We start from the raw sequence: 10,078 nt of genomic DNA on the forward strand, positions 1-10,078 counted from the left end.
ACTGCAGCAAAGAGTAGCCCCTGCTTGCTGCAACTAGAGAAAGCCCGCGCGCAGCAATGAAGACCTGACACAGCCCAAAATAAATAAATAAAAGCAGGCCTTTTAAAGTCTGTTTTGTTCGTCTCTATATTCTTGGTGCCTCTACAGACCTTGGCACAGATAGGATCTCAACAAATATTCGGGAATAAATGGATGAATGGGGCTGAGGTTTCACTGCTCAAGAGAATACATTCTAAAGTGGATTCCCGGTTGTGTGTGGACCTTGAGTTGGGCTCGGGTTTAAATCCTACTCGCCTCTGCCACTTACTACCTCTGTGATCTTGAACAGTGACTTCACTTCCTACAGCCCCAGCGTCCACATCTGGGAAATGTCAAAGACTATCACCCTGGTAGGATTGTAGTCAGGGAGAAATGAGGTAATACAATGTAAAGTGGCTAGCACAATGTTTTTTTTAATTGAAATATAGTTGACATAGGAGCAAATTTTGAAATGAGGAAATGAGCCGTACAAACTGATCAGAGGACATGATTTCTGCCGGTTTTTTTCTTTGTGGGAGGTGCTAGGGTGGGAGGGAGGGAAGAGGGGAATGGGAGACCTATAAGGTGGACTTGGTTGCATGAGAAAAGTTTGGCAAAGTAAACCAGGATATCTGGGCACGGGGCGGAGACTTATGGTTTCATTGGGGGCAGGGCAGGGGGCTAGAGGGGAATCATGCCCAGGAGAGGGTCGAATGGGGCGGGACAGACCATCGCTCCAGGCATGACCGTCTCTTACTAGAAGAGTAACCCACTCCGAGTCTGCGAAAGCGAAGGGGTAATGAATTCCCGCAGGCGCCCTTGACGGAGCTGCGCGGGTGTGCCCTGGGGGCGGGTCGCACCCTGCGGGCGTGGCAGGGCGCGGGGCCGGAGCCGATGGGCTAGAGGTAGTGAGGTGGCGGGACCGGGGGGCGGTGCAGTAACGCTGGGGTGGGTTTCGAGGGCGGGGCCTGGGGGCGGGACCCGGGGGCGTGGGGAGATGGGGGCGGGGCGGAACGCGGTGGCAGGTCCCCGGGCAGGTCCTGAGGAGAGGGCGGGGCTCGGCGGCCCAAACCCGGAAGCGGTCAGAGGCGGTCGGGACCTCTGCCGTCTGCCCGACATGAACGAGGCCGACCGGCGGCTCCTGCGGCAGTCCCGGGTGCGGCTGGTCGGCGAGCTGCAGGTGGCCGCGCTCTGGGACGCTCTGTTGAATCGCGAGCTCTTCACCCCCGACATGATCGAGGACATCCAGGTGCGGCCCACCCCCCCCACCAGCCGGCGCCCCCATCTTCCCGCGCCGCGAACACTTCAGGTCACAGATGGGGACAGCGAGGCCGCGCGGAGAGGGTTGCTGAAGCCACACCGTGACTTAATGGCCGAGCTCCCGCCCTCTCCTCTCGCGTCTGTGCCACGCAGTACCCGCTCCCTTTGGGGAACCATTGTCAGGGAACCCCGTTTTCCCGCAGGGCGTCGAGCCCACTAAATTGCCTAGAGGAACCAGACAACCCCAAACGCCTTTTCGAGGGTTTGCTAAAGCGATTCCATCAGAGTACACCGTTAGCTGCTGCGGCGGTGTACTGTTTTTTCCTCTTCTAACGTGGAGGTTCAGGAAACCCATTTGGGCGGTCAGACTGCCTGATGCTGTATCCTCTTCGATCTGCAGTGTCCTGGGCCGTGAAGTGGGGACAACAGCAGTATTGTCCTGAGGGCTAAAAGAGATAACGGGTGTGAAACAGTAAAGTTTCAGGCACAGAGTGAGGGCACATCATATGGTAGCTGGCTGTGCCCTGTCCTCCTTGGCCAGCCCCTCATGAGTTACGATTATGTTTTGTAAGGGGTTTGGAGATGCGGGGCCTACTGCAGGTAATGAAGAGAATAATAAAGTCAAACATTTGAGGTTCTCTTTAAAAGCACTGTCATGTCTTTGGCTTATTTGACTCTCCCTACAGGCCTGTGAGGTCAGGAGGGAACAGGAGGTTTTTGTATTGTTTTGTTTTGTTTTGTTTTTTGCGGGACGCGGGCCTCTCACTGTTGTGGCCTCTCCCGTTGCGGAGCACAGGCTCCGGACGCGCAGGCTCAGCGGCCATGGCTCACGGGCCCAGCCGCTCTGCGGCATGTGGGATCTTCCCGGACCGGGGCACGAACCCGTGTCCCCTGCATGGGCAGGCGGACTCTCAACCACTGCGCCACCAGGGAAGCCCACAGGAGGTATTTTTTACCACAAGATACAGTGGGAATGTGTGGCTTCCTAGAGGCCCTTGCACAGTGCCCTGTGGGCTGCTTGCAGGCCAGTTTCTGCATCATCCAGGAACTTGGCCTGATCCAGTGAGGAAGTCTTTAATAGGATAAATATCATATGGAAAATTGCCAATGAATAATAATATTACAAGAAGTCTTATGAGCATCTGCTGTGTACTGAGGAGTGGAAGTGATTTGAGGCCATACCCTTGCCATCAGGTACATTCACAGGAGTCATAAACTCGAATGTCATTGGAGGCCCAATGGGTGGGCACTAGAGCAGGCAGCCTCTGCCCTGCCCCACAGCTCCAGATGAGTATGGTTATACCAGAATGTTGGCCCAGTGTTGCCAGGTTAGGGTTTTTTTTGGCTGCGCTTTGTGGCTTGTGGAATCTTAGTTCCCTGATCAGGGATCAAACCCAGGCCCTTGGCAGTGAAAGCGCAGAGTCTTAACCACTGGACCACCAGGGAATTCCCGAGAAGCTGGAAATCTTGATTTCGATGTCGAGTTCCCTGATTTTAAATGTTAGCAAAAATAGCACAGGGAGCTCTTCTCAATATTCTGTAATAACCTAAAGGGGAAAAGAATTTGAAAAAGAATAGATACTTGTATGTGTATAGCAGAATCACCTTGCTGTATACCTGAAACTAACACAATATTGTTAATCAACTATACTCCAATATAAAAAAAATGTTAGCAACAAATTTAGAATTTTTAAAGAATGTCTTATGAACAATGGGCCACCATTTTGCCACCCCTAGTATGGCGGAACCACATGGATCTGGGCTGTCATCTGGCTTTGTTACATATTAGCAAGTTGCAGCACCTTTCTTAGACTCAGTTTCTCTCATCCATAAGGTGGGGATAATTGTAATTTAACCCCTTAAGTTTGTTGAGGAGGACTAAATGAAATGATGCATTTATCACAGTGTCTGTGAGTGTTCAGTAAATGTTGAGAGAAACCAAAACACCACGATTTACTTGCAGAGAAGTAAGCATGCAGCTAATTTTGCTAATGAGAATTACCTTCTCAATGATAGTATAGGTCTGTGCTATTCAATATAGGAGCCATTAACCACATGTGGCTATTTCAATGTAAATATGAAGTAATTAAAACTGAACAAAAAATGCAGCTCCTCAGTCATATGACCCAAGTTCTCAGTAGCCACGTGTGGCTGATGGCTGCCATATTGGACAGCACAGATAACATTTCCATTATCCTGGAAAGTTCTCTTGGACCACGGTGCTGTAGGATATTTGAGGACAGGGTGATGTCTTATCCCTGTGGAACTTGCCCAGAGCTGGGCCTCAAAGGACAACCAGCACATAACCTGATCCCCATCTCGTTGTCTGGTACCACCATCCTGACACCTGTCAACCTGGACCATTCCTGCAACTTCACAGTCCACCCGATCAATGCCCAAGTCTTGTCAATTTCCGCTCCTTATTTCTCTGGTATGTCCTCTCGCTTTTCTCCATTCCAGCTGCAAAGTCTCTGCCACCACCTGACTTGGCTATGGCCCACTCCCTGCCATTGTCCACCCTACCCCCAGGATGATTTTTAAATTTTTATTATTTATTTATTTTTAATTTTAAAATAAATTTATTTATTTATTTTTGTCTGTGACAGGTCTTTGTTGCTGGGCACGGGCTTTCTCTAGTTGCGGCGAGTGGGGGCTACTCTTCATTGCAGTGCACGGGTTTCTCATTGTGGTGGCTTCTCTCGTTGCGGAGCACGGGCTCTATGCATGCGGGCTTCAGTAGTTGTGGCACGCGGGCTCAGTAGTTGTTGCTCGTGGACTCTAGAGCGCAGGCTCAGTAGTTGTGGCACTTGGGCTTAGTTGCTCCGCGGCATGTGGGATCTTCCCGGACCAGGGATTGAACCCGTGTCCCCTGCATGGGCAGGTGGATTCTTAACCACTGTGCCACCAGGGAAGTCCCAGGATGATTTTTTAAAAGGCATCTGACTCTGTCACTCCCTTCTTTTTAGTTGTTTATTTATTTGGCTGCGCCGGGTCTTAGTTTCATCACTCGGGATCTTCGTTGCAGCTTGCGGGAACTTTTAATTGCGGCATGCGGGATCTAGTTCCCTGACCAGAGATCGAACCTGGGCCCCCTTCATTGGGAGCGCAGAGCCTTAGCCACTGGCCTACCAGGGAAGTCCCCGTTACTCCCTTCTTAAAACTCTTCAGTGGCTTCCACAGCTTTCTTGACTCAACAGTGCAAAGGTCTCCTCTCTCACTTTGTCTCCCCCCTTATGTCTCTCATTTCTCTGAATTCACTACTCACTTCCTAATGTTCCCTGGGGTCTCAGCTAAGATAGCCCCTCCTGGAGGCTTCCCTGACGCCCCAAGGCTGAGCTGAGTGCCCCTGTACCCTTCCAGCCCCATGTGCTTTCCCTTCTGTCACTTCTCTCTTTGCTGTGTCGTTGATGTGTCTGTTCACATCCCCCGCTAGACGTTTGGTCCCTGAAGACTGCGACGCTTTGCTGCTGCATTTTCAGCACTTGGCACGGTGCTGGGCACACCGCAGACACCTCCAACATACTGATTGAAGAGGTAAAGACTGGCAGGTGGCACACGCTCAGTGCAACTACAGGCTCAACGTTTGCGGAGGTGCCTGATTGTTTAGACTTAGGTAGATGGGGGATGGGGGGACAGGGTGAGATTCACAGGAAGGCACGTGGATAATAGTGCCATGTCTTTCTTTCCAAACAGCGGGCAGGCTCTGGGTCTCGGCGAGATCAGGCCAGGCAGCTGATCACAGATCTAGAGACCCGAGGGAGTCAGGCCCTTCCTTTGTTCATCTCCTGCTTAGAGGACACAGGCCAGGAGACTCTGGCTTCGTTACTGAGAACCAGCAGACAAGCAGCAAAGCAGGATCCAGAGGCCATCAGACCCCTGAACCTCAAGCCTGTGGTGCTCGGACCAGTGAGCCTCAAACCAAAGGAGCTGAGAGGGGCGAAGCAGGATCCATCGAGGCCGAGCCAAGGAAAACTCGCTCCAGTGGTGCTGGGGCCTGAGGAGCTCTGGCCAGCCAAGCTCAGGCCCGAGGTTCTCAGACCAGAGGCACCCAGGCCAGTGGACATTGGTTCTGGAGGATTCAGTGAAATCCGTGAGTACCAAGAGTGGGTGGTGGGTGGGTGTACTGAGCGGTCATTGAGGAGTGACCAGTGGTACAGCTGGGTAGGGTGAGGTTTAATTTAATTTTGGTGTTGTCTTTCTGAGTACTCGTAGGGGATGGGTGGACTGTTCTGGTAGGTCTTCAGGAGAGCCCCTGCTCTGAAAAGCATGTGTTGAAGTCTGTTTTGGATGTTGGAGGTTTTGATCAGTATTTCCAGATCAAGCTATTGTTTAGGATTTTGCCTTTGGTTCCAGGTGGGTGGTGTGGACTAGCCCAGGCCTGGGGGCAGGAGGGAGGCAGCTGCCTGTTAAGTGTCTGCCCCAAGCAGGCACCGTACATACCCTTACCTCCTTCCCTCACAACAGCCCTGCAAGGCCCGGGAAACTGAGGCTCAGGGAAGTTAAATCATCACCCAAGGTCACAAAGCTGCATCCGGTAAAATGCAGAAATCCAAAGAGTGCAGCTGGGTGATTTTTACCTATGTGTACACACAGATAACCAAACCCCAGATCATGAAGACATAGAACATTCTATGGGGGTGGTGGGGGGTTGAGGTGGTGAGATGAATTGGGAGATGGAGATTGACATATATACACTAATATGTGTAAAATAGATAACTAATAAGAACCTGCTGTATTAAAAAAATAAAGTTAAATTAAAAAAATTGCATTTTCTACTTAAGGAATTTAAACAAAACAAAACAAAAAACAGACATAGAACATTCTGGTGTCCTATCACACTCTCTTGTACCTCTTTCCAGTCTATTCCCACTCTTACCCCATCCAAGGGAATCACTATTCTGAGCTCCGTTGTCATAGATCCCTTTTGCTTGTCCTTGAACTTCAATATAAATGAAATCCTATGTAAACTTTGAGTCTGGATTCTCTTGCTATCATTATGTTTGTGAAACTCATTCATGTGGTTGTGCATATCAGTAGTTAGTTCTTTTTCATTACAAGGTAGTTCTTATTCTGAATCATCCACAATTTATTTAACCATCTCTTGTTGATGGACATGTGGTTTTTTGTTAGGGCTTCGTTTCCGTGGCAGCACATGGAGATCCAGCACATCCTTTTTCATGGATGCCTAGTGGGCCATTGCATGGATGCTAATAATAATAATAGTAGTAATGGTTAACCTTACTGGGTGCTTACTTTTTGCAAGGCACTGTCTGGAGTGCTCAATAAATGATTTATTATATTTATTTATTTATTTTTGGCTGCGTTGGGTCTTTGTTGCTGCACGTGGGCTTTCTCTAGTTGCGGCGGGCGGGGACCACTCTTCATTGCGGTGCTCGGGCTTCTCATCGTGATGTCTCCCCTGTGTTGGGGAGCACGGGCTCTAGGCGTGCGGGCTTCAGTAGTTGTGGCACGTGGGCTCAGTAGTTGTGGTTCGCGGGCTCTAGAACGCAGACTGAGTAGTTGTGGAGCACGGGCTTAGTTGCTTCGCAGCATGTGGGATCTTTCTGGACCAGGGCTTGATCTCGTATCGCCTGCATTGGCAGGTGGATTCTTAACCACTGCGCCACCAGGGAAGTCCCCTCAATAAATGATTTAATTTAATCTTACCAACTCTCTTGTAAGGTAGGTACTACAGTTTTCCCAATTTACTGTTTTTTTTTTTTGTTTGTTTGTTTTGTTTATGTTTTTTGGCCGTGTTGCTCGGCTTGCAGGATCTTAGTTCCCCCACCTGTATATAAACAAACAGGAAATAAAATAACTCACACAAGACCAGGAAGCCCCAAATCACGTAGTTAGTGAGATATGGAAACAGGACTGCAGTCCAGGCTTCCCCACTGCCTGCTCTGCTGTATGGTCTCACATGTACTTTGCACTGTATTTCATTTATCCAACCTCTGTTAATGGACATTTGTGTTGTTTCTGCAGTGGCCTTGCATGTTCATCTATCTCCGACTGGGGATACATTTCTAGAAATGGAATTACTGGGTTAAAGCGTACATGTTCCCATCTGATAGATGCTGCCAACTTGGACTTCAAAAACATGCCATTTTATAATCACACCAACCATAAGTGAAGGAGACCATTTTCCCACACTCTTGCCAACAATGAGTATTAACATTTTTTCCTATGTGATGGGCAAAAAGTGGTATCTGTTTTCTGTGCTGGATAACTGCATGATTTTGGATGACTCATTAACGCAGAGAAACAAACATACATACTGAGGGTCTGGGGAAGAAGACCAGTTCTGGAATTGTTCATGTGCATTATTATTCTATCATTAGGGAGGGAGGCAAAATACAAAGTCCAACTGTTGCTATCTTGTTCCGGGAAATGTCAGTGTGAGTCATTTAGGGCCAACAGTCTTGGCTTAAAGCTTCCTGGTCTCGTGTGAGTTATTTTATTTCCTGTTTGTTGTGAGTATTTTTTCCCAGTGGGAGCTTAAATCTGAAGGGTAAATGATAATAACAATAATAAGATCACTTTAAAATGTATCTATTGATACACAGTGCTTTTCAGGTCATCAGAACAACCCTGTGCAGTGGTAGACAGGGCAAGCTCCTCTGTTATCATGCCCCATTTACAGGGGAGGAAGCTGGGCTCTGAGAACAGCTCAGTCACAAAGCAAGTTCAAGGTCAGAGCTAGGACTTGGGCCTTGGTCTCCTGGCTTAATAGAGCGACTGCCCCATCCACCCATGATCTGCTGAAGGATGTCCCTTTTAGGAGCTGGGCTGGAGGCTCCTAAGTACTGCACAGGAATGTTTCCCAAGGTAGGTTTCATGGTGACCCACAAAGGAAGAGTTCTGTAGTCATACCAGTGGATGAGTAGGTTTAGGGCCATCAGCTGGACTTCTCAGAGCCTTTAATAAGTTAATATGGGAAAGTGTGCTCTAGGTCAAGGTTTCTCAAGGGGGAGGGGCAATCTCCCCTCCCCACAAGAGACATTTGGCAATGTCTAGAGACATACTTTGTTGTTACGACTGAGGGTGGGTGAGTGCTGTTGGCCTCTAGTGGGTAGAGGCCAGCGATGCTGCTAAACATCCTACAATGCACAGGACAGCCCATAACAAAGAATAATCTGGCTTAAAATGTCAAGAGTGCTGGGGTTGTATATACATACTGCTCTGGAGTATGAGTGTTAATAATAATCGTAGCTAAGCTCACTTTTATTAAGTTGTCAGACGTGTCGGGTTTTATGTACCTCACATGTACTAATGAACTGAGGCATCACCGCAGCCCTATGAGGTTGGTAGTTGCTCCTCTTATCCAATAATACAGATGGGAACTGTAGAGGCCCCGAGACTGAATAACTTGTCCAATGTCACGCAGCTGGTAAGTGGTAGAGTAGGGATTTGAACCCAGGGACTCTGGCTCCAAAGTCCAGATCCACTCCATCTACTGCCTCATAAAGAACTAATTCTCTCATTCTCTTTCTTGTTCCTGTTTTTGTGCCATTTACTCATTAGTTCACTCAGATATTTACTGAGTACTTGCTGAGACCTAGGCATCAGCCTGGTGTTGGGGACGCAGCATTAAACAAAGCTGCAGAGTCCATGCCTTCACATGGGAGGGTCAGACGTTCAATCCATGCCTGCATAGCTGGGTCTTTAATCACCGCTGTGGTTAGTGCCTCAAAGAAATTGAATACAGTGCTTTGGGGGACTTACCAGAGTGGGTGGCTTTGTCTTTTGATGTTCGGTGGGAAATGCCTTTTCCTTCAGAATGGAATTAACTTTCTTAGTTTTGGACATGATGCCTTGTCACTGCTTGTCTCAGCCAGGACCGCTTGCAGGGGGCGGGCTGGGAGAGCTGTTGGTGGCGGCATGAGTCAGGGTTCTCCAGAGAAACAGAATATAGATATAGGGATGTATAAAGAGATTTATTATAAGGAGTTGGCTCACGTGATTGTGGAGGCTGAAAGGTCCACAGTCTGCTCTCCTAGAGACCCAGGAAAGCCCACGGTATATTTGTGGTCCAAGCCCAGAAGCCTGAGAACCAGAGAGCTGATGCTGTACATTCCAGTCTGGGGGCGGAAGACCCATGACCAGCTCGAAGTCAGGCAGCGAGTGAGTGAATTCTCCCTTCCTCCACCTTTTTGTTCCATTCAGGCCCTCAACGGATTGGATGGTACCCACCCACCGTGGGGAGGGTGATCTGTTTACTCATTCTGGAGATTGAAATGCTCATATCATCCAGAAACATCCTCCCAGACATACCCAGAAATAATGTTTAAGCAAATATCTGGGCATCCTGTAGTCCAGTCAAGCTGACACATAAACATAAATTGGCCATCATGGTGGCCTGCTTACCTGGGCTAAAACTTTCTTGAAAGTTGGCTTTTTAGTCCTACCTGGTCTCCTGGCCCCTTCACCGTGGAGCTGGTGACTGTGTTCACCTACTATTAACAGTCAAGCTCTCTGAGTCTCCAGTTCCCCTCTGGCAGCTGGGGATAAATGACAGTCCTTCGCAGCTGCAAGGCCTGCTCCGAGGAGTCAGTGAAGCCATTCTTGGAAAAGACTTCACGTGGGGCCTTGCCACGGGCGAGCACTCAGGCTGGTTGGCTTCCTTCTGTGATTTCTGAGTTGGCAAGGGCCAGCGCTAGGACATCTACCCCTCCTTCCCTTGGGCAGCAGAGAGGATGTGCTTCCCCCCTTCTCCTTGTGCTGGAGACATGGGCGTATGCCCAGTAGTGCTCAGCTCCCCCCTTCTCTTGTGCTGGAGACATGGGCGTATGCCCAGTAG

The 10,078-nt window shown here is 49.2% G+C and overlaps 1 protein-coding gene across 1 annotated transcript in view; it reads left to right on the plus strand.

Annotated features, from left to right (window-relative positions):
• Positions 1–1,091: 1,091 nt before the first annotated feature.
• CASP9 (caspase 9) overlaps positions 1,092–10,078 on the plus strand; it is a 26,592-nt gene continuing 17,605 nt past the window's right edge. Inside the window, exons 1-2 of the mRNA XM_029227968.1 lie at positions 1,092–1,267; positions 4,972–5,368. Of these exons, the coding sequence (XP_029083801.1) occupies positions 1,136–1,267; positions 4,972–5,368 (529 nt within the window). The 5' untranslated portion in view covers positions 1,092–1,135. The remainder of the gene's footprint in view (positions 1,268–4,971; positions 5,369–10,078) is intronic.

The sequence above is a fragment of the Monodon monoceros genome, unplaced genomic scaffold (genome assembly GCF_005190385.1).
Source record: "Monodon monoceros isolate NGI ecotype Baffin Bay Population unplaced genomic scaffold, NGI_Narwhal_1 Super_Scaffold_18, whole genome shotgun sequence".
NCBI lineage: Eukaryota > Metazoa > Chordata > Mammalia > Artiodactyla > Monodontidae > Monodon > Monodon monoceros.